The sequence below is a fragment of the Botryllus schlosseri genome, chromosome 7 (assembly GCF_051294905.1).
Source record: "Botryllus schlosseri isolate E-star chromosome 7, Bs_hap1, whole genome shotgun sequence".
Classification (NCBI taxonomy): domain Eukaryota; kingdom Metazoa; phylum Chordata; class Ascidiacea; order Stolidobranchia; family Styelidae; genus Botryllus; species Botryllus schlosseri.
Genome location: NC_137242.1, coordinates 27,809,724 through 27,835,307, shown reverse-complemented (window position 1 = coordinate 27,835,307; position 25,584 = coordinate 27,809,724). Strand labels below are relative to the sequence as shown.

At 40.5% G+C, this 25,584-nt stretch overlaps 1 protein-coding gene and 2 long non-coding RNA genes across 3 annotated transcripts in view; 1 reads left to right on the top strand and 2 right to left on the bottom strand.

Annotated features, from left to right (window-relative positions):
- The window catches only part of LOC145442727 (uncharacterized), a 309,441-nt gene that overhangs the window by 13,066 nt on the left and 270,791 nt on the right, over positions 1 to 25,584 (bottom strand). The gene's annotated exons all lie outside the window — the stretch shown is intronic.
- LOC145442726 (uncharacterized) overlaps positions 1 to 25,584 on the top strand; it is a 99,503-nt gene that overhangs the window by 43,304 nt on the left and 30,615 nt on the right. The window lies entirely within an intron of this gene.
- On the bottom strand, positions 13,485 to 23,224 carry LOC145442718 (uncharacterized). Its single transcript, XM_080320705.1, has 2 exons — positions 19,210 to 23,224; positions 13,485 to 16,340 (listed from the first exon to the last, which is right to left on the bottom strand). Exons 1-2 carry the CDS (start codon positions 20,084 to 20,086, stop codon positions 16,300 to 16,302), a joined length of 918 nt encoding a protein of 305 aa, XP_080176831.1. The 5' UTR covers positions 20,087 to 23,224; the 3' UTR covers positions 13,485 to 16,299.

The following is a 25,584-nucleotide window of genomic DNA, read 5'->3' as shown; positions in this document are numbered from 1 at the left end:
GATCGGTTCACACAAAGTGAGTAGTCTCGTGTTTACGGAGATTTGCTTGTGAACCAAAAGCTTTACCGCAAACACCGCATGGATATTTTCTGAGTCCCACGTGGGCCTGGAGGTGAGTTTCTAACCCGTATTGATGAGGAAACAGTCTCCTACACACCTCACACGAGTATCCTCCCAGTCCAAAGTGTGTTTCTACGTGTCTTTTCAACCCATTTCTCCGCGACAGAAGCTTACCGCACACTTCACACACGAATGTTTCTACTCCAGTGTGCGTGGTCAAATGGGCTTTTATCGTGTTTTTCCTTGCAAAAAAACGACCACAGACTTCACAATCATATGGTTTCACCCCCGAGTGAACAGCCATATGGGTCTTTAGATTCGGTTTAGCAAGAAAACCCCGACCGCATATCAAGCATTCATGTTCTTTAACACCAGTGTGGCCGAGTAAATGGGCTTTGAGGTTGCATTTTCTTGTGAACTCCCGTGCACAAATACTGCATTTATTAGACTCCATCGTACTATAAATGTGTCCTGGAGGGTGAATAATTACGTGAGTAAAATACAAACTCAAAACATCCGCAGTTTGAGCGCGGGCAAGGCATCTACTTATCCTCGAATCAGATATATGGTTACACTGTAGAGAGCCTGTACGAATAAGCCTGCATGTTTCTGAATGACTACCTCGGGTATAATATAGCTAAATCATTTCTCAATGTATAAAAACACTTGATGATTCGTGATCCTCACGCCTGGTATCTAGGGAGCACTATGTTTTATATAGATTACGGACATATAGGAAAAAATCATGCCTTATCTAGATTACATCCATAGCAGGAAAAATAATGCTCTGTCAGCGCCTACATTAGCGGGATTCAGGGTGTCTGGAACGTTTTTGCAGGTCACCCATCGCGACGATCCTTTGTCGAGTTGAGATTCCCAAGTCATTCAGCGTGTTGTTCGCTAATCATATCCGCATATACCCCAAACTATTTGTTCACTCGTTCGTTTATGACCCCCCAATTAGCAGACAAAATGGACCGTCTACAGCGGCAGACCGTTTATGTGATAAGTTCAACCACAGTGTAAAGAGGCTTTCGGTATACCCTTCCGAAACGTATGGTTACGGGGGCATGGACGGGCGCCCCGGAGGCATACCTTATTACTAATTTTACCGTACGACTTATTTTAGCATCGGGTGATTTTAATACCTTTTTGTAGATGTCCTGTTTTATTTGACGAAGTCAGAGGTTTTGTTTCACACGGTGTGATTACGAGTGATAAATTGTAAAGATAATAGCACACAGCAGGGGTCCTGACGGGTCGCGGTGCGGGACAATAAAGACGGTTACCGTGCGAGACGTACAAGCCACCAGCTACACAGAGGTTGTCAGCAATGCCGCTACTTTTTTCCGGGTACTCGAGTCGATTCTGTCTACTCGCACTGCACCAAGTTATCAATGTGGCTAGCCTTCTTTAGGAAGCCACTTACTTTTAATAGTTTATAAAAGTTTAGCGACCCCCTCCGTATCATGCGACGATAGCAGAGCTGTTAGGCTTGACTAGAGTTGACCACGATTCGGGCACGCATTTTCATCAGCTCGATGTGGAACTGTCTTTAAGGTTTTACCCCAACAATACGCGGGAATAACGAGGCTTTACGTACCAACCGTATCGTTTAAAACTTCGAATTGTCGTTCTGAGCTGACATAGCATCCGAGCCATTTTTTTTTAACCCACGCGCGTATAAGTCTGCAAGTAGCAGATGAGCCGTGCCCGATCACAGTTGACCCCAGCAAAAACCTGTTTAAACGGCAACTGTGAGGATCAGTAGACGCTGATTCGCCTACACTACAGTAATTCAGTCATGGTACCATTCGAGTAAATTGGTTATTTCTGTAGTATATGACTGATATTAATTGTCAATATGTTCTGTTGGGGATGTGGGCATAGCAGGCGAATTGTGAATTTAGCTTTCCATAACGAGTGTCACCAGAACATATTCAGGCTTATTTCCATGCAGATCCATTCTTGTATCGATTTGTTGAGGAAATAACGATTTCAAGGATGCGACTCTATCCGAAGTACTCGATTAGGATTTGTCCATCTGTGCTATATGAGTCGTTATGTCTCAGACTGCCTCCGCTTCAACAGTTTTAGCTACTTACTTTTCGGGTGTTGGGATTTTGAAATGTGTAAAGTAGTTTGTAAAGGAATTTGCCACGCTCTTACGACATTATCAATCAGACACCAAAATCCGTGGGCTCGTCTCGCTAGACAGTGGGGGTAGATCATACATAAAAACACTTGATAACCAGGCGGTATGTATGTTGGTGAGAGGGATCTAATTGAATAGTGATCTACAAAGACAACGTCGCGGCGCCAAACGCGTCGCATAATTTCACAGGATAATGAGAGTTTTACGGGCTTGAGTATCCCACTATTGATCAGGCTGGGGGTGTCGCTAATCTGTATTGTCTAACCACAGAGCCGTAATATAGACAACACGGTAATACTGTATATTTCAAGGGTGTGCAAAAGTATATCTGTTCGACAGCAGATCGACGCAAATCGCAAAATTACTATACGATCGACACCAACATGGTATTCCATTTTACACACAGCGGATTGATTACGCAGGTGGTGACCAGGTTTTGATCGATTTTTAATGAGGCGGGCACAGGATAAAGTGGTTTGAGATGTAAATTGAATTTGCTTCACTGAAATATACAAAACAATACCACGTTTTAGGTACCACCCCCGGTTTTTTCAAACTCTTTCAAATTGCAAGCCGCAGCCAGGTGACCTTGACTGTCGAGTTGTATTGACACTAGGGCTGGGCAAAATCGAGTACCTGAGTGATTCGATTCTGAATCACGTAATATGCTTCGAGTCGAGTCGAGTAATCGAGTATCACTCATTATGACGTCACAACAGGATGTACTATGTCGAAGTCCAAATATGAACCTTTTATGCCACCACAAAGAACGTAATGCTTGTTATCCATCACATTAAAGATACTTTGGTATTTTTTCGACCATACCGATTTCATTGCACTTCTTAACAATTTTGTTGGATGATAATGACTTCGGAAATGTGTTATTTCCAGTAACGTTCGTAGCTTTAAACTGTGTTAGGTGTGCTCAAACACGGCCAATCAAGGTTTCACGGCTTCCTCAGTGGAAAATAGTATCAAAACTATAATTCTCGTCAGTAAATTAACTTTCAGTTGAGAGGACCGTAAAATTTCAGTACTCGAAAAAATCCTCTTTTACTACTCGACTCGAATCATTAAAATTACTACTCGATTCAGATTCGAGTACTCGAATCATTTTGCCCAGCCCTTTTTGACACGTGTAAGCGGAAAATATCGTGGGTTATTTCCATATCTGTATATTATTTCTTCGGTTTGTCTGTTGTGGACTTGGGTAGAGTAGTGGTGTCAAAAGACGCTACTGACTCGAGTACTCGGAACTTGTGTTATATACCCAAGTCGTTTTTTTTAACTTAATCCTCACCCGTTTCAGATGAAATGGCTTACTCTTTAGACGTTTGACTTTAAAAAGCAGAAAGTAGTTTTGTAATGAGTTTACCTTACTTGTATAAAGTTATCAATCAGACCTACACCAGAATCCTATATTTGAATAACAGGATTATGCGACACAGCAAGATAGACCCTACCCGTCTCTCGCAGGTCCTCATTTCGCGTTATTCATGGTCTGTTTGGGTATTTTAAGCTGAAACAGGAGATAAATTCAAAAAAAGGAGTACATTTGTGCGAGGACATTTTCCTGGCGAAGGAGGACGTACGGCAACCCCCATCAGTATCAACGGGGTCATGAAATATATCGCATTGCCGTCAACTTTACTGAATATACGAGTTTTCTCAAACAGCTGATAGGACTGACCTCGATTGGTATCTACTCGAAAGTGGTGGACAGACTTGGTGTGGATCCATGGTCACTTATACCCTACACTTTTGCGCGAGGCAATCGCTGGGAATGAGACGGGCGAACCCAGTTTTCGATTGTGGTATGTGTGCGTGGAAAAATATAGTACAATTACTAGGGTTATATCACACCTCAAAATACTTTCGTGTCTAAACTTGCCCATGGGTCAATCAAGGCGACCCACACAGATATTCCTAGTTTATTCTTGACAGCTGTATAGATTACTGCTTAGGTGTATTTTTTTTTGATGATCGACAACCGTTAGCTGTCGCTATTGCACCATTTATATATTTGTTATACAAGGGGGCGGGCAACTTCTTCAGTCGGCGGGCCGGATATAAGAAAATTAGGTACTTGGCGTGCCGAATTGCTGAATCGATACATTATTCGCCCATTGATCCCCATATACGAGGGATAAATCGTATTTAATCAATGTATTTTAACGACCGCAATGTCACTGCAAAGCCATATCTCGCCGATAATAAAGAAGACAATGTTGGTTTGAGAACAGCCTTGTTATACAGGCACCACCGTGTCTGCTTCTCTCTAATCAATTAACACATCGTGCAACCCATAAATAAGATTTACAAATTACTGGGTTGCTTCGAAACTGCATTTTGGCACGACAGTTTTATGGGGGCCTACTCTTTTATAATTAGGATAGAAAAACGATTTCACTATACCGACATTTCTTCAAAACTACTTGAGTACTCCAAAGCTATATTTTGTCCTTCCATTTGAAGTAAATGTAGCATGTGTTGTAAATCGCTCCAGCTATCTCGATAACCTCGCCAGAACTCGTAGTTTCGTCTGGATCTGCAGTGCTCAGCACGTTGTGTATACACAGAGAGAGATTGCAGTGGCGACTTGCTTCAGTCGAGTAACGGACGATGACGATTTCACACGCGTTCCAACTACATCTCGTGAGAATGATGTACCACCACCCCGGGTATTCTCGGTACGACATAGGATCATTTGGCTGTACTGTGGTGGATATACCCCGACATGGTCGAGTGCGCTCGATCTTTTTCATGTAACGGTAGTTTGGGGCGCTTTTACTATTCACATGTTTACACAGGCCCTCGTATCCCCGTAATAGCCTGCAAAATACCATCATAGCGTCATTTTTCCGATTTGGCTACGTAAATACCCGACTTTTGTAATCTAGGCCCCCATTTTACGTTACTCGTGGTGTTTTTTTGGATATGTTAGGCTAACAAGGAGGACAAATTGACAGAAAGAGAGTACATTTGGGCGAAGGGGTGACATATCTGGGGAAAGGAGGACATATGCCCCCTTGAATGAGGCCGTATGGTAACCCTATTAAATAGGAGGGTCGACGGGGACATCAAATGTATCACATTGTGTTGCTGTCAACCCGAAAACGCGAGTTTTGTCAAACAGGCGGATTGATGACTGACATCGATTTTGTCACGCTCGATTGATCACAGCTGATTTTCGTACATCCGACCACATTGAAATTGGAAGCGTACCAACGACAAGTCATGAGAGTTGTTGACGGGTAAAGTTGTTATCGTTGTGTGATTTTGCCAATATGCTCCTTGTGGTGGCAAATCTAATTACACTAATAACACCTGGGCAGACAAACAGAAGTCCGCCAATGAGTCGATACAAAGTTTCGCTGTACGCAAATTACAACGACACTCCCCTTACAGCGGAACTGTTTTGTCTGGACGGGGTGGTCTCGATTCGTTTCCGGCGTAGATTTCATCAGTTTTGGTTAAACGCGGACTGGATGCGGCCAAGTGTCTTTGAGAGTCGGATTTATGCCACATTTTACCCAGCCTAATATATGGAGAAACCAGGACCTAACGGGTCAGTCGGATTTTTTGGACTTTGATTTTGCAATCCTATAGTCGCAGTGGATTCAGATTTCGAAATCTCCTACTCATCTTTACACCTCACCGAAAGCAGGCTATAGATCACATCACATATGATCTGTCACAATTCATTCCCATTATTGCACCACCGAACGCGTTTCAGCCAAATAAGGTCAGTCCACTGATCCCCGATGAAGCGAGCTACCCCGATTCGTCACTGTACAATTGAATCTGACATCGTACTCGCAGTTACCGAGTTCAAACGGGGAATACGAGGCTCGAAGGCATGACGCAGCAATTCTCTGACGGTAACACTTTTAATTTAATATATCCGTAGTATGATGCTACAAATATGCTCGGCGGTGTTGGCATAACATGTGTTGAGGATATGTTACGGCACACGTGAGCACAACTGATTGTCTGCAGCGAAATTAGTCGAATTCGAACGACAGTGCGTGGCTGCCGAAGCAATATATCCTTAGTATGATATTGTAAATATGCTTGGAGGTGTTGGTATAACAAGTGTTGACGATATGTTACGGTACACGCGAACACCAGACGTGAAGCAGTAAAAGAACCCATCATAAATACATTGTTTGGTTGGAACTGTCTGTCCTATATGAAGACGCTAGAGCGCGGTAAAGGTGTGGAACAGCAGTTGTTGCTTGCACCAATTACGAGGTACGTAATATCGGAAATTAACACGTTGATGTAAGCCAAATTGAGAATCAGCTATTTCTTTAATTACTTATTATATTCACAATGTTACTTTATTTAAGTTAATCTATGTCGGGGGCGCCTAATACCTATTTCTAATACACAACATTCTTTCTGGTTCTCGATATGACTCGAAATCACACTCATATTTATAACCAGAACAGATCATTTCTCCTTACTATTTAAGTCGACAACAAAGCAACAGGTGAGCAAGTACGACAGTATCGAACAGACTACAAGCGTCACTATGCACACCCGAACGTATAGACACCTAAAACACGCACCAGGATCTCACCGATCAGGAGAAAACTTTATTGACGTCACGCCCGGCAATTATTCCTATGCCCCACCGTACACGAAATCGAGTCAATCGCGAAACGACAAGTCAACCAGGGTGGTTTCACAGGCAATTATTCCCAAAGCCCCGTCACGAAATTGAACCACAAAACGATAGGTCAGGGCGATTTGTCGGCAGGCGACTATTACCAAGCCCAGTCTCGTACGACCGGAGTCAGCTGTAGTTTCGTGTCCTTGTCCAGAGGTCAAGCGAGGCAGATTAAATCATGAGTGGAAAAGTACAAGTAGAATTACTAATCAATAAGTTTCACGTCTGGCCAGAGTACAAAAGGTCAATCGATATTTTGGAAGCTGATTACGTTCAACATATTCGCAAACCCTAGAATAAAGGCAGGTAGAATCAGGAGGCGAGTGGAAAAGTACAAGTAGAATGACCCAAGTCTCATGTCTGAGTACAAAGGTCAATCAAGATTCTTTGTTCGTTTTCTCTCTATCGTTAATTATTCCCCCTTTTTTGATTGCCGCACACAGGGTCATAAAAGTATTGCTGCAAAATTGAGAATGAGCTAATTCTTTCATTGTTTATAATATTGATAATCTTTGTTTGTTTATTATAAATCGCGAATGAGGGGATTCCGCACATTTCTCTTACTACTAATGCCCGCTAACACACTGAGTTCATAACCCAAGATAGTGAAAATTGTTCACACTAACATAATTCTTATCCAGCTAAAATAAAGACGGAGTTTTAATCTAGATTGTATTAAGCGAAGTGATGAGTACCTCCAGTAATAAAATCGAAACGGCCAAAATAATTTTTCTGTGTCTTGGTTGTTGTAAATAACTATTTGGTATGATATTAGTTAAGTGAGTGACAATTCGTATCTGTCGAGGCGTTGAATGTTTAACCATATCGAAATGAATCCAGACCACATGAAGTATACATTAATCACAATAGAATCGATGAGAATGTTAACCACGTAGAGTGTGTTTGTTTAAAAGTCATTTCCAATACGGTTACTTCGATCGGTATTAATTCCATGTCATACAAAAACATGTAACCTTTGTACAGTTTCGTAGTACGGGAATATCGAGTGAAGTTGATTATTTTTGTGTGACGAAAATATCTTGTATTGATATTGGACACTGTTTTCGTTACCCAAGTGAGTGAAAATTGTTCTTGGCTGGACAGATATGATTAGTATTTAGAAAAAACGACTCACACCGATTAAGCGACGCTGTTTCCTATCCAATGAGTGAGTGAAATTTCTCAGGGGTTTGATTTACCGAGTTAATTGTCGGCGATTCAATCACATACAAGTATATGGTCTTTTAGTGACTGATTGTTGTGACGACATTTACTTTGACGAATGGCAATGGAAAAATGTCCAATTTCTCTGATCGTGTGCGTTGCACAAATAGTTCTAGTATGTAATCAGTGAACGTCATGTAAATTGACAACGACTCTCAGTAGTTTGGTTAGATGATGACAATTATTCTGGAGATTCAAATCGATATCACTACTACGAACAGCAATACAAACACATTTTGTAGATTTCAGTGTAGCGCACATTTCGATTTTATTAATGCTGAGAGGTTTCTGTATTACTCAAGTATAGTTGAATAGGTGGTGCCTAGCAAACATATTCCAATTTGTTTTCTGTATTGATCAAAATGTGTGTGAAATGATGCAAACGGATTAAGCATTAATCAAATGGTGGTATGTCAATTCACCTAGTGTGATATCTTGACACCAGGTAATGCGCGAAAGTGTTTCAATTCTCACCGACAATAAAGTATTGTATCGGTTATTGTTCAACAAAGGAAATTGTTGTTTCATCTTTAGTCTTGTTTACTGCAGACAATTACATTTGTAAAATATTTCCTGATATCCACAATACACTGCGTGGTTTGTACCAAGGCTGAATAATTTTCCAATCGAGAACATTTTAGACACACATAGTTTACAACTCAATATGTTAATAACAATGGTACTGAAAAGTTTGTTGCTGTCACAATAATCTTTACAACAACGCCGGGTCTAATTAACGCAAATAATTTAATAATCAAGTCATGATCAACTATTACATATGTCAAATCAATGTGTCAATCCTTATGTTTACATCATGATAATTTTCAATATAACACCTGCGTTCGATTGTAAGAAATGAATTCTCAACATGTTGGGCAGACTTTCAAATCTCGCATACTCAAACATATTATGTTAATCTCAAGTCGCCGGCACCGAGAAGTAATTACTTTGATCTTACAAAATATACCGCATAGTAATTTCTTTGTCTCGCAGAATAGTAACGACTTTTACAGTTGAACAAAAAAGACGAGTTGACGGTATATGCCTAAAACCGAACTTGCTATGGATTTTAGATTGTAGCGATTGTATGGACTCGTGTATGCTTGACTGTTTTCATACTGATACTGTTTGAGTTGATTGGGTGAGTTACAAACGATTTACTTGACAAGGTTTTTCCTTGTTGGCTCTTTGGAGTATGGTAAGATGGTAAGATGTCGAGACGTAATACTATTTCCGTTAACTCAATTGCAACGAAAAAATAACCAGATAGCTTGTTCAAGGTTTCGACAAATAGATTGAAATATTCCGATTTAACTCATCGTATCGCAACTCGATCGCGGTATGTACAAGTGGTTGTCAAGTAAGAAATATTTACAACAGGTGCTATTTCATTGATTGATTCTATTGTGTGTAGTAACACATTAAAATATCATGATAGTATAGTGAAATTATTTACTGAAACTCTATTTGACAAACGGAAAACTCAGTCGTGAATAGAGTTGTATGATTTCATTACTTGTTTCAAATCAACATGCGCATAATCTCTAAATATGTATGGGTTGAAAGTTGGTAGTCATGTTTGTCAATCTATTTCAATTCAGACTAAGTCAAAGTCCAAATATTTCATTTTGGGTGATCTCAATTTATCTTTAGTACATCTCGCGAGTGGATTCCGACGCCGTACTATAACATTCTTAATAATACAGGTTCGAGGATTTTCATGATAGAGTTGACAAGTGATAAGATGCGTGTTTGTATTAAGAGTTTGATTTCAAGTTGACAAAGACAATAACTGTATAATGCACATACTTGTGATTCTTGATTCTTGTAGAGTTATAGTTGGTATTGATTCTATAGGTGTGAAAACAGCGGCGCGAATGTGTGAATAATTCAATGTGACTGAAAGTCGGCGTCAGTAATATTCAGGTTACGGTCGAATCAAAAGATCACGTTAAAAAGATTTCTCAAATTAATTAGAATTGTACCGAATTAACACATTCAGATACGAATCAACTTGAGCTGTGTAGTAAGTTTCATTTCAAGTTGTCAAATTGATACATTGCTTGAATATTCGCATGATTCTTATCATACAACTAAAGTCAACCACGTTCCAAAGTGTCAAAACATATAGCGAACACCAGAAAGTGTCAAATTGTTGGTTTACGAATCACCGTCTGCGACGGATCTGTGACAAACTAATTACGAAATATTACCTTGTGAGCGATCGGTATGTCTGTAACACCAAATCGTGAGCGATTGCTATGTCTGGAGCATTACCCTGTGAGCGGACGTAGGATTTTAAAATTATTTCACACCTTTCTGAATAAGCGTTCACTTCACAAAGGGTTAGGGTTAGAGCAGAAATAAGTGACAATTTGTCACCATTCAAGTTAGCGACACTGTGGTTCTGTTATTCGTTACTTATTAAATCTTACGAGTGAAATCAAGTTCTGTGACAAACTGCATACTCAAATTTCACCGCGTGAGCGATCGGCATGCATGTAACACCAAGTTGCGAAAGATGGCTATGTCCGAGACGTTATCTTGTCAGCGATCGCAGGGTTTGCAAACTATTTCACACCTATTTGGAGTGTTAGTATGTGAACGCGGCTATTGTTGGTATTGGAATCACCGTCTACGCTGGTTCTGTGACAAACTAATTACCAAAATATTACCTTGCAAGTGATTCCTAGATTTAGCAAATTATCTCACACCTTTTTTGCTAAAAGTACGACATGCCGCCTGCAGTCTATACCCGAAAGTACGACATGCCAACAACGAAGCCGCGTGCGACCGATCCCTATGCTGAAAAGGGTTACCGTGCGACCACAAGACACAATAGCCGCTTGCCGCCCCCGCCATAAGACATAAGAGCCGCTTGCGACCCCCGCCATAAGAATAACGATATATCATTGTCGCACTCACCGTAAACGTTGGGATTACTTCAAATTGGTCATATATAATATTTTTGAATATACATAATAAGTAATGGCGTCACTGTTTACTATACTTGATATTCAACACCACTTCACCAGAGATCCGTATACCCGTAACGTTATCAGGCAGGTCATCGACACAACGTATACCTGAAAGGGTGGTATCACCAGAGATCCCATGATAAACAATGGTACATCACCAGAGATCTCGTAAGAAACAATGGCACATCACCAGAGATCCCGTAAAAATACATGGCACATCATGAGCGATAGGGGGTCTGAAAGGGTACCATCACCAACACGAGTTTTCACGGCACATCACCGACGCAGCCTATACCCGAAAGGGTACCATCACCAGAGATCCCATAAGAACACATGGCACCTCACCAGCGGAAGGGGGGTCAAAAGGGTGCCATCACCAACACGAGTTTCGCGGCACCTCACCAGCGGGCCCATAAGAACCCCATAGCCGTTCGCGACCGATCTATACTACTACTTGCGCCATATTTTCTGCCCACGTGGATAGGTGGAGCCAAACATGGTCACTACAGCAGTACATACCCAGCGTGTGATACGCCAGTGACGTGGGGTTAGGGGAGGCCAGGGAGGCAGTGCCACAGATGTCGTCAAGGATGAGTGAAGGAAATTTGTGAACCCTTCAATGATTATTGGTATCTTCTATCGATGTTTATTAACGACTAGTCACTAGATTTTGGACATTTTTATTCCCAAAATCACGGAATTTTCATATTTATTGTTCGGAAATAAAGCGCGAAAGGAGAGGTAAGGCTTGGATGAGGCACAGACTGGCCAAGCTTCACCTGTGAAAGCGCAACTTATCGTAAATAGCTTCTTAGAATATATGATCACTGATATTAATCAAATGTAATTCTCGCGCTGATTCTGAAAATCTAAGTATTGATCGACTTCTAAAATATTCGGCGTGACTTAATGTTGCGTTACACCCCTGTATTTTCACGGCGGTGCTAGAAAGCTAATAATCAATCAAGAAAATGGATAGCTATGGTGGTTATTGTGAATGTCACTTCCAAGCAGTGTTGGGATCAAGTCACTACCTTCGAGTCACGAGTCATTTCGAGTCATTGCACATTTTGACTCGAGTCAAGTCAAGTCAATCGATTTTCAAAGGTGACTCGAGTCAAGTCAAGTCACTCGATTTTTGGAGGTGACTCGAGTCAAGTCGAGTCAAGTCAAGTCAAGTCACGAGTCAAGTCACAATTCAAGTCAAGTTGCCTTTTCCAAGTATGAAGCATGATAACGTCATTGCATTTTGCTAGCTGTCTAAAATACAGGTTGATTGGTCATTGATTTCGAACCGATGAACGAATATAGAGTTAAATATTCACGCAAGAAGGCGCTCTATCGCTCACATATAGGCTACGTAGAACTGCTAAACTACGTAAGTGATTGCATAGCCTCAGTTCATAGTTACCATCCAAAATAGAGAATTGAGAAACGATTTGATAGGATATGCAATACATTACCCATTTACAAATTGATATGACACAATTCGAGCCTGCGCCAATTGGTGAGGACCAATGTTCCCTCTAAGCCGCGCACGTGTGCAAATGCGCAGTGCTGACACTGTCTCTGCGCACAGAAAATCTAAGTTGCGCACAAAAAATCCGAAGTGGTGACCTTTTTTTTAGTCGTTACGCATTGTTGTCCAAGGGTCTGCGCAGTGAGTTGGTGACTGTGCGCAGATTGGTCAAAAATTAGAGGGAACATTGGTGAGGACTATATGTAAACTATATTCGAATTCAATTTCAATAAAACAAAGGGTTTGGTTAAGGTAAGAACAGAGAAGAGAAATATACATTTTGCTATTATACTACTTTATAATACTAGTTTACGACAAAGTTAAGTTGTAAGCTTCGACTTTGTCTGCGGTCAATATATTTGTTAGAGTGAGAGAACAATGGAGGCTCAGTAAAACGCACGATCATTGAATGATTGGTCGCTCTCGCGGGTTACACCAGCGTTTCGTGAACAAACCGAAAAGACGCAAGATACAGTGATTTTTATCGACACCGATTACTTGATGACTTGAAATTGACTCGTGAATTTTGCTCCGAGTCACGAGTCAATCCACATTTTTGATACGCCGAGTCAAGTCAAGTCAAGTCATTTTAGCAAAGTGACTCGAGTCAAGTCAAGTCATACCAAAAAGGTGACTCGAGTCTGACTCGAGTCAAGTCATGACTCGAGTCATCCCAACACTGCTTCCAAGGCATTTTATTTCTCGGCGGAGATAAGGAAGACAATGTGTATTTGAAAACTGCATTGTCCTACAAGGGTCGCCATGTCTGCTATTCCCTTTCGTCAATCAAGGTATCGTGAAATCCAAGATGTCTAGGCGCCCGATGGTGGTTAGATCGAATTCGCGAGTGGTGTTAGTCGACGGTGGGACAGCAACTTAAATTTAGGGATTTTGAAAAGAGGGCGACACGAGCCCCTATCCCTGAATACCCCACTGTCTTGACCTCTAAAAGACAGGTTTATGCTGTCACGAGAATAATTATTCTCGCCTTCATGAAAATCTATTAACAAGGTGCTGCAATATTGATAAATTAGGTACAAAACTAAAAATTTCTCAAAGAGCCATATCTCATACCCAAAAGAGCCATGGCTCGCGAGCCATAGGTTCCCGACCACTGATATAGACTAACCCGTTTCGCTTCATGAGATCTTCTATCAAAACAAAAATATAAGGTATATGTCGATGAAACATGTCACCACTATAGCTGAGATGAAAATGACAGAACAACAGGCTTCTATTTCAATATGAATTCAGTATGTCCTTGCTATTTGATGAAAGAGCAAAATACTAGGGATGGTGTGAACGTGAGGTTCACGTTCGCGTTCTGTGTGTGAACCTCGGAAATTTAGAGGTTCGCGTTCACAGCTGAACCTTTGTAGGTTCTGCACTGTGAACCTTGTTCATATATTACAATTTTCACTTCATTATAAAAGATCTTTGGTTCACATTTATTGCATTTCAACTGCGGGCCACTTTATGCATGGCGTTGGCAGCATTAAAAATTTACACTAAACGAGCATGCACCTTGACAATCTCAAAAGTTTTACTTGCTTTGTTACAAAAGTTTGCTCGAAATATCCAGCTTTCTGTTTGTGAGTATTTAGTGACTCTCTGCTGTGAGCTTGACCCGCAATCACACAAATTCAGGAGCGAAACACGTGGTCAGAGAATGATGCTTATTCAACCAAATAATGAGATTGATATCGTTTTCTGATGTAAGAAATCTAGCAGGCGTACGGGGTGAATCTTGACTTCATATCTTTACTGCATCATTAAAACCAAATCCGTGCGATTGAGGTGTTGGCTACTGCTGTAGAACTTGTTAATGGATTAATATCGGTAGCAAGTCTAGAAACCCGTTTTACACTTTGCTCAGTATCAATAGCAATACTCAGACGCCGAATACATTGTTCCGTCTGGCCTAGACCGTTAAGGCGTAAGCATATATTCACTGATAGGTCCTCGTAGAAATTGTTGGCAAAGCGGCGTAAGATATTGATTTTGTGGGAGTATTTTATCCTTTGATTGCCTCAGTTGATACATTTAGCGACCTTTGAAACGCCAATTTGTACTTATGCATTGTGGCATTGTGTGGCCCGAGTCGTCGCTAGGTATCGTGCACATTAATATTATAGGGTATCACTTCATTGAAGATAGGGTTGTAATTAGCAATATGACGTCGCGTGACGTCATGAGGTTCACGTTCGCGTTCACACAGAACCTTTCAAAAAGGTTCGCGTTCACACGAACCTGAACCTTTCAGAGGTTCACACCATCCTTACAAAATACCCATATATGTAGCAATTGTAGGGAATCGATGTGTGAGAACGACGAAAGAGAGTCATAACTAGGGTTGCATTTAAAACAAAAGGTATTTTAAAACACATTGTTTAAAACATGTTTTTTTAAACCGAGGCATTTAAAAAAATTGTGTTTTTTTTAAGTTGTGAAATTATGCCATGATTGTGTAAATACTTTCCAAAAACATGTTGTATGAGCTTACGGACAATCACCACCCGATTTAGCCTACGTATATCGATATGAGATGGTCGGAACCCTTAAAATAGTCGGTTCAACAGTTATAGTACTGATATTTCATCAAAGGATCTATACTTACCCTACATTTCAATGTCAATCCATGATGATGTCACAATCGAAAATTTGTGACGACATGGCTTCAAAAAACAATAAAAACATGTTCTAAATTAGAGCCTTGTTTTAAACATGTTTGTTTTCAATTGATTTTTGTTTTAAATGCAACCCTAGTCATAACACGCCAATAAAAGAGTCATATATGTCTCCCGACCCCTGCTATTGGGCTTAGAGCTATCAGCTCATCACTGATGTAATAGGCGTTGGTTAGTCTCAAATACCCATGCTCTATCGCAGTACTCAAATAGGTTATGTAAACGCACGCCGTCGTGCAGTAGCCTAATTAATGATTTTTGGTAGATTCATTTTGTCACACCAGTGAAAATCCTGTGCGGAAGTTTACACCCTCCTTACTTATAAGGCAAGGGTTCTTGAATTATGGGCCGCGAAGGGAATAATTTTGGGTCGCGACGGCACCAAAGCGATCTTTAAATATGCATGTAATATTTGTTGAATCTTTTTTCGTTTATTTTCGTCGCGTTACGTGCGATATCATTTGGATAGTTTGTACATATCGGAGGTTAGTGTCTTAGGTAATATTATAGCTAATATGCGAGACGCGTAGAACAGTCGTTATTGCAATATGGCTTGATGATGAAAATGTGTCGACCTTTTCAGTAAACAAATTGGCTTGAATTTATAAGATTTGTCCTGCATTGATCCATCTGCCGGAAAACACGGTCAGAAACCGCTGGGATGCTTTGGTGTAGGGGTGTGGAAAGAGCGGCAATTTAGGAATATGATACACATGTATTTCGAGTTCAATCTCTTCCACGCCGGGACACATGGAGGCATGACGTTTTGGCCAACATACATCCCGGCACAGTGCGGTACCGAAAAGATTGCATGCGATGAAACCTTGCCCAAAATTGACCGAAGCCGGTTGGCCTAAACCGTCGATATTGATATGTCTGGTTGTCGAAATAGTCGGCACCGAATAGTCGAATCCTTGCAATTTGAGTAGACAATAGTACAAATGCAACCCCCAGTGAAGTATAATACAGCGGGCGTCAGACATGTTTCATAGAGCTGCGTTTCATACAACTGTTGTCTGCGCGTTCTCCATGTCATACATGTCTGTAAAAATATAGCATACTGATATTATAAATGCGTTCTTTTTGGTGTGTACGGCTGAGGTCTCAAGATGCCATCAAAACTCGGGTTCGGGTCGCGGTCAAAAAACTTTAGGAACCACTGTTATCGGGTATAGATGTGTTTGTTATACTTGGATGTGTGATATCAATCATATCAATTGATGATACAGCATATCGCATAAACTCAGAGTTCGGGATATGCATGTATTCATTGTCATGACTCACGTCACGACTCGTATTGTTATCAATCACCCCACTCGTCACGGTGCGCCACGATGTAATGGTAATTTTTCATAATTCACACCATGATTTTTTTCTTAGTACCGTAGGCTACTGATGTTATTCGGCCACATTATCGTACCGCAATTTCGTACATTCATCATACCATGCAAAACCAGAGGTGATGAGTAATGAAGTACTACTACTTTTTGGAAGTACTTAAGTAGTTTTCCTCTACTTCGCGTACTTATTCAAGTAGATCCGATTTTCTCTACTTCTACATCGTAATATTTTGTGATCTACTTACTTACTTTTCGCTGTTTTCAGTTTGTCAAGTAGAAATAGTTTAATCCCCCAATACGAAAGATAGCCTGAGGAATTTCGGGGCTGTTTTCACGGAGTACCAACATTTAATATTCATCAAAGTCAAGTAAAGCCCTGAAATGTTGTTGCGCCTCGCGCACAGTAAGTTACATGGAGTGATAAATATGTTTTCACGAAAGTATCAGTGAATATCATTTTGGTACCGGATTGCTGGATTCCGCTCACATCGCATTGTCGCCCATATCAAATATTTCATCACAGTAAATATGGCCCACAATAAGATTTAAAACTACCGTTTCCCAATCTAGCAAGTACCGATCATATCGTAATCTAGCAGCCCATGGCGTGTCCTGCTAATCTGGAAAATGCGGCTTTTTTAACGTTACACCTGTTTTAGTAGATCACCTTTGCAGCTTTATGGGCAAAAAATATGAAATATATTTTATGCTTTTTAGAAGAGGTATTTATATTTCACTTTCAATTTCGAGCATCATACTTTGAGTTCTAATTACTTTCAGTTCTTTTGTCTTCAGAATATACATGTTGAAGCATAAAAGCAAGTGTGTAGTAATGCCTCTATTTTCCGAAAATAAAGCTACACTAAATATAAATTTTACGATCCACAATATTTGTTATTAACTTATGCTAATCGCGCAAAGTGTTGAAACCGTATCCGATACAATTTCTCCGTATTGCTCTTCGCCTAAACTTGGGACCTTATAATATGGGATAGGGCACCATGTCATGATATTCTCTAAGACGGGGTTTTCTAGTAAACAAAGGGTTAGTATCGCAATTTCATATCAATACTATAATTTGCATCCCATGATGCGAAAGAATGCGTATTCTGTCGAAAATTGATACCTCCTGGAATATGCATCAATACGAATCAAGCTCTCTGCACCTTTCGCATAGCTCAAATTGCAACTTTTGGCAGTCCATGCGAACGAATTAAGACTGTTTTCAAAACTACTTACTTACTTAAGTAGATTTAAAGTCAGTCAATTCTACTTCTACTTCAAGTAGTTTTGGGTGACTTACAGTAGTACTTCTACTCGTACTTGAGGAGATTTTTTTCGCCGCTACTTCTACTTCTACTTGAGTAGCTTTCTTGACTACTTTGACCACCTCTGTGCAAAACACATTGGGGTAACCGAGCAAGTTTACCACTGTGGGTATTTTACGTTTCTAATGCATCAAACATTAAATTCAGATGTTTATATTCGCATATACGAACGTCGGCAGGTTTCACCTGTGATTATTTTTGTGAAATTCTTGTATATTCCTGGTTATTCTTGCCATAAATCATTAAAATTGATAGGATTCGAAGACTATCACGATGGCAGCAATAGAAGTTCGAAACAAGCTTACAGGATCCCCGTGACGTAATAAATTAGACTGATTTTTGAGAATGTCGCTTGACATATCACGCTATTTCAGTTATGATAATAAAATAACTCGCTTCCGTCACCGCTTCGTGTCAAGATGCTTGGGAAACGGATAACTCTCCCTTCTTGCATGGCTAGAACACGACTTCTAGTCCGCATACGATCTATATTTCATTTTCAAAGTGTAAGAACTGAAATGAAGGCATGAAAATCCCAAAACTGTCATGTTCGGGTTCGCCATTACGCATTCTGCGATACAATATGAATATCTGATAGTGGCCTAAAATTATATCAACGATTACGAATGAATGATGATGACTGCGACGCAGGTGGTGTAGCGCATATGGTGCAAATATTAGTTCTGACAATCCCTGCCCTGATGACTCTCGGCTGACTCGATGAAGCCTGTTATTTTCCCTGGCGTATGACGATAAAACCAATGAGCAACCAAGGCTAGTGCGGTCGAGAAAAAAGAAATGGCAAGCATTATGTAGAGTTTTACATAAACGCACAGGAGGGTCGACCAAATATAAGTAATTACATTCCCTGTCGCTGCGCATCCAGTATGCACAATGAACGACGAATCCAGGTCTACAAAATATTCACTGGCGATAACGTAAGAAGACAGTCTGCATAGCGAATGAGCGATACCTAGCAATGCCGATAACAGGAAGGGTGCGTATAAGGATGTGGACGATGGCTCCCAAGATATGCCTAAACAAAAACTTGCCGCGGAAAATGAGAAGGACAACACATACAGCAGAGTTGGTTGAATTGACGAATTAAAAATGTTATAGAGAACACTTGCGGCAGTCGAAGCGCTGTAAGCAATCAGTAAGAATATACCAATTTTCCCGACTCCGAAAATACACGACACGTACGCTCTACTCAACTCAGACCAAATAAAACTGCTGATCATACCGTAATGAATTATAAGCGGAATAGTCAGAAAGCGCAGCGTTGACTTCATGTGTCGAACCAATCTCCAAAATGCTTCTTTCAGCTTCTTCACTGCTTTACTCTCTTTGGGTAATAACAAGAATTGTCTTTCTCCGTCAATGCAAGCGGGATTCGTATCCCGGGGCACCGAAATGATGTGGAGGATAATTCCTAGAATCTGAATGGCGGCAATGACAGCCAAATAAATATGCAACGACATCTTTGTTGGGATCAACCTCCCGAACATACTCGACTCCTGCTGAAACGCGTATTCCAGGGGACAGTCGTTGGCACCACAGCTGGAAATGTTTACATACACGTAATCATGAAAGGAAAAGAATACATCCTTTGATATGTCGCCGCTGTCTTTTAGAATGAAGTTAGGCACTATGCTTGCCGCTGCTTGCCCTACTGCCCGGATCGCTAACAGAATTCTCATGTTTGCGCTTTTCACTTCGTTTTCTTGATGATCATATTCATTTAACGAAGCGATTATCACAGATGAAGCAGGCATGATAATGCTCTCCCCGACACCGATCAGTGCGCCTGCTAGTGTCACGCTCCATGGCCGAGGATAGAGAAACGACAGCGTGAAAACTACAGACGGTATTTCACCCGCAATCAAACAATTTTTCCGGCCGAATTTCGCCAACAAAGGCACGTATATTAGGAGTGTTACAACGCATAGTACCGCATACACCAAGACGCTGGTCGGCCCGAGAGCGTTTTTGACTCCGATGCTTGTCTGCAGACTTATCAAATTATATTGAGGGGCCAAGACTAGAGTCAGTCCAATCGAAGTTGCATATACTCTCCATTGAAATCGACGAAACGCTGATACAAACGCATGCCAGCCCATCCTGCCGTTCTGGATTTAGTAAACCAGAAATGGTTGTCTGCAATGCACTACTGGTAGAAATTATGAAAAAACGCTGCTATATATTACTGCCAATCTTGAATTGAAATGCTGGACAAATCAGGAAGTTTACGGTGAGATAATGTACGGCATTGAAACGAGCTATAACTATCAACTCATTGATTCGGATTGGATCGTCAATAACAATTACGGTGATACCATAGTGACAGAAAGCATGCAAATGCAAAGCATGCAAAATATCAAATACTACTCGGAAATTTTAACATCTGGTCGAAGCCTAATCCTGAAACGGGATTTCTGCACCGACTGCAAAGTGTGTAATCGCAAACATAATAAAGTCATTCTCAGAGGTTGTCAAAGTAGTCAAGAAAGTTACTCATGTAGAAGTAGAAGTAGCGACGCAAAAATCTACTCAAGTAAGAGTAGAAGTACTTATTCCATAAGCAACGTGAAACTACTTGAAGTAGAAGTAGAATTGGCTCAATTTAAATCTACTCAAGTAAGTAAGTTGTTGTGAAAAAGATCGTAATTCGTTCGCATTCGCATGGATTGTCAAAAGGTGCAAATTGAGCTATGCGGAAGGTGCCCAGCTTGATTCATATTGATGCATACCAGGAGGTATTCAATTTTCAACAGCATAAGCATTCGTCCGCATAATGGGATGAAAATGATAGTATTGATATTGAAATGCGATACTAATCCTCTGTTTAATCGAATAAAACGTTTTAGAAAATATCATGGTATGTCGCACTCCCCCATATTATAAGGCCCGCAGATTAGTCGAAGATCAATACGGAGAAGTTGTATAGGATACGGTGTAAACACTTTGCGCGATTAATAAACGTGAATAAAAAATGTGGTGGATTGTAAATGCTAGATTGCGAAACATCAGTGTCAAACGTTATAATGAGCCATATATACTGTGATGAAATATTTCATATGGGCGAAGAGCGACAATACGGTGTGAACGGAACCACGCCAACCCGCTACCCAAATTATATTCACCGATAATTACGTGAAATCATACAGGTTACACCGTATCCACTGAGCGCGAAGCGCGACGAAAGTTCTGGGCTTTACTCAACTTTTATGAAAATTAAATGTTGATACTCCTTGAAAACAGCCCCGAAATTCCCCGGGATAACTTCCCGTTTGGAGGATTAAACTACTTCTACTTGACAAACTGAAAATAGCGAAAAGTAAGTAAGTAGATCACAAAATATTCCGAAGTAGAAGTAGCGAAAATCAGATCTACTTGAGTAAGTACCAGAAGTAGACGGAGACTACTTGAGTACTTCGAAAAAGTAGAAGTACTTCGTCACTGACCAGCTCTGGTCATTCTGAATTTTGAAGAGCCTTCTAGAAACTCGAACTAAAAATAAAATGCATCTAATTCGTGTTAGCAATGTGTTGGGCGGATGGCATTTGTAACTTTCTGACGTCATTGTTTCATCGAAACATAGGGAAAACAGATTGCGGTAGAATATAGAGCTCGGAATATAGAGGCAAAGCTCCTCTCTGGCTAATATACGCAGCCTGTCTTGTCTGTAATGACTATCTGTTAGCATATAATTTCACTCAAGCTAAATGCAGCAATAAACTTTTATCGTCAATACGACACTGAAAGGTGGGGAAAAGAGAATCGCGAATTCTTTGCATTGTTGAGGATCGTACGAGGCCCTAGTGTTTGCCAAACTTTTTATGGCCGCAACCCTAAATTTCGATTTGAAATTGCTGCGCAATCCCGCCACTCAATTTTGCTTGCTGGTTACTAAAATAATGATCAGAACCTATGCCCAAACCTACTCACGGTCTATGTGTGAAGCTGGCGACTATGTGCGCAGTAATAGCAATTATGAACACGTCAAACTTCGTCCTTAGATCAGGAAACCAAATCAAAACTATATCAACGTATTTATAAGTTATTCGGCCGCGCCGCGGCCCGAAGGTGTGTGTTCAGTAATAAACTGTCAACACATAGTACATACGGTCATTTGTATTAAGTTATTAAGTTACCTTAAGTTACAGTATTAGGCAACGGTTTAAAATTATGTGCGCAGTAATAGCAATTATGAACACGTCAAACTTCCTCCCGAGATCAGGAAACTGAATCAAAACTATATCAACGTGTCTATAAGTTATTCGGCCGGACCGAGGGTGTGTGAGTGTGTTAAGTAATATACCGATAACACATAGCACATTCGGTCATTTGTAATAGGACATTACCTTAAGTTATAGTATTAGACAACGCTTTAAAATGACGCTTCGTATAATCTGATACCTTATTTAACGAGTTCGCATTTCTCAGAGGTCGCGTTTGCTTCTATTTTGAAAAATAAACTAACCTATTCAGAAATGAGCCGTCGATAGCATACTCGCGTAATTGGCATTCTTGTAATAGTCGGTGGTATTTAAATTTCGTCTCCGCGACCCCGAGTTTGGGAACCATATACTGCTCTATTATCTAGCGTACCACTTGTCTAGCATCAGAGCTGATCTACACATATGTATTGGATTTTCCATAAGATAACTGATCTACACTAAATGCGCCTTTACAATGTAAGTGGATTGTCATCGATCCTCATTTTCGAATTGCACATATCCGTCGGGCCTATCTTCCTTACACCAGGCAATCATCAATCGTATGATAGGAAATCCACGTTTTATATATGATTGATCAGCGTTTTCCGCTACTTCGGAGTTCATATTTCCCTTTACTACAAACACTTTGCATCGCAGGTAGCTCAGGCCTGGGCAAAGTGCGGCCCGCGAAAGGTTTCTTGGAATTCTAAACATAAAACTTGCTTTTTGAATGACTAAAACCATAGGCTGTATCAACTGAACAGGAAATCCGTTTACTTTGAAGCCTGTTCATTATTATGCCACGATTACGCTGCCTCGCATGCATAATCCAGATTAAAAATAAAGGCAATGTAGCAAAATATGAGTAACAATTAAATTCATAAGAAATCACTCTTTCCATATAGTTTAGCGCCAACCTTTTTTGTTGCAATTGTCACATTACGCATTATACAGTATGTGTTTCAAATTGTTACGTGATACGTTTCCAAATACCGAATTCGTAAAACAACTCAATCAGTGCTTGCGATTACTATGTGACTCATCATATCGATCACCCAAAAAAAAGAAAGCGGAAAACTGAAACTCAAAAAGGTTTACATTTCAGAGCACTAAATATTTGTATACTGGAGTCAAGGGTAAACTCTTTCTTTTTGTTTTTGCCGAGCATGTCGCCGAGATTGAGGATTTGAATTAAAGTCGATCTTATGACAAAAACACGAAACACTCGGTCGAGGGCGAAGTTCAGAAAAACTGCAAGCTTCGATCAACATCAAGGCAATTTAAGCTGCACAGTGCACACTGCTCAGAAGGCAGCGACCACGAAAATAAGCTTAGTACTATTGCATATACATTTCGGTGCAGTAGTTCTCGAACTGGGGGCGTGAAACCATCAAAAGGGGAGGATCGCGAAGCAGAAGTTTAATGAAAACTGTTTTCGCGCTCCGCGCGATTTACCCCCAGCTTATAGTTGTTGCTCTGTGTATTGTCCGACTTTGATATTTAAGAATTCTCTCATCAACGGCCATAACCTTCCATGCCATCAAACTATCCGTTGGGATTGCTGGCATTCTGATTGCACTTTTCAACATTTTGTGACATCATGATAAGGGGGCGCGAAATTTTCCACTATCATAAAGCGAGGCGTGCCTAAAACGGTCTGAGAACCACTGTTTTAGAGTTTTGATAGAATAACGTGAATAGGGGTTTAAAGAGAGTTATAATGTATCATGTTTATTATTGTTTCGAATCATGACGGCTAATAATTTTTTTTTAAAGAACCGTCAGATTTTAACGTATATTTTCGAAATCAGTGCGACAGTAGCTTTCAAACAAAATCAACTTTATTTAATTTGAGCGCTCGGGTCGTCAGCTATGGGATAAGCAATTATATTGCGTTCAGATTGCTGAGCAGTAATCACCTCCGGGCAAGCAAGCGTGACGACGAGTGTTGCGTATCTATCCGTAGGTCAGTTATCTATACTCTTGCTGACGATTACCCCGGACGAGTATCATCCGAAAATGTTCGAGCATATTTCAAGATGAGTAGACTATATTATACAATTGTATACTGATGTTCCCTACCTTCAAGTGTCTCTTTAAAATGTTACTGCTCACGCTATCCGCTTGCCATCCTCTTGATTTGACTGGTAGCCTACTATACCTGGCCATGCCACTCTTCCTGACGTACTATCGTCAGTAGTTATATGAAACCATCGCATACCAAGTGATGATAACGTCTCTACAAGTGTTTTTAACCGGTGTTCCACGGAACACTGGAAGTACCCGATCCAGTCTCGTGGGGCTTCCCTGGAGGTCAAGGTAAACGCTCAACTCATACATCCATTTTTTGATGATTGAGGCTATTTTTTACACCTAAAAACAAAAGATTTTGACCTAATAAATCTAGATTTTAACATTTTTGAACCTTAAAAACTTAATTTGATAAAATTCCGGCCTCATGTACAATGTTCCCTCTAATTTTTCACTAGTCTGCGCGCACCCACCAACTAACTGGGCGGTCCCTTGGACAACAGTACGTAACGACTAAAAAAGGTCATCACTTCGGTTTTTTGTGCGCAGCTTAGATTTTCTGAGCGTAGAGACCGTGTCACCACTGCGCAATTGTGCATGCGCGCAGCAGAACAGTGCTCATGTGTGTAAATTAGGTGTTTTGGCACATAATGCTAGAAATATACTACTTATATGTAACAGTTACTTTAGTTAGACGATTGGAGTCGATTGTAGACTGCTACATTAATGTAAGCCTGCTCAGCGGTCTTGTTGCTAACACGTCTCTCAGTCATTAAACGGTTTATAATATTTATTGGAAACGGTTAACAATAATTTAACTCGCTCTAAACAAAAACAATATAAACAATTTAAAAGACAATCCTTCGGGAACCACACATTTCCTGGGTCCAACACCGAAAACATGTGCGGGGAAAATCCCGGCACGTGACTGCAGTTATTCACCCGTTATATTATATTCATTTCTGGTTGGAACTGTCTGTCCTTACGAAGTAGATTGGTCTGATTTCTTTTTGACTTGGTAACTAAATACTTTTTACATTTTTACATGAAAAACTTTATTTTAACGCCCGCGGGCCGCGTGTTGGTGACCCCAGCACTACATGTTTCGTATGCTGCGATACGACCCATCGAGATTTACAGCCTCCCACAGTGGAAGATAGTATCGGAACTATAATTCTCGTTGATAAGTCTAATTCTCAGTGCCAAGGAGCGACTCATTTCAGTACTGGAAAAGTCATCTGTCACCGCTCGACTCGAATCTTTGGAATTAACATTAATTCACATTTGAGTACTCAAACATTGTATTCAGTCCTACCCGCCGCGACGTAACTGGAATTGATACCGTAAGCACACGTATCGAATTTCAA

What these genes read in the sequence shown, in the direction of transcription:
- LOC145442718 (XM_080320705.1), bottom strand. Translation starts at nt 20,086, where the DNA reads ATGGGCTGGCATGCGTTTGTATCAGCGTTTCGTCGATTTCAATGGAGA. An exon ending in TCCGCTTATAATTCATTACG is followed by an intron (nt 16,341 to 19,209) that starts GTATGATCAGCA and finishes ATATTTTTACAG; the next exon opens with ACATGTATGACATGGAGAAC.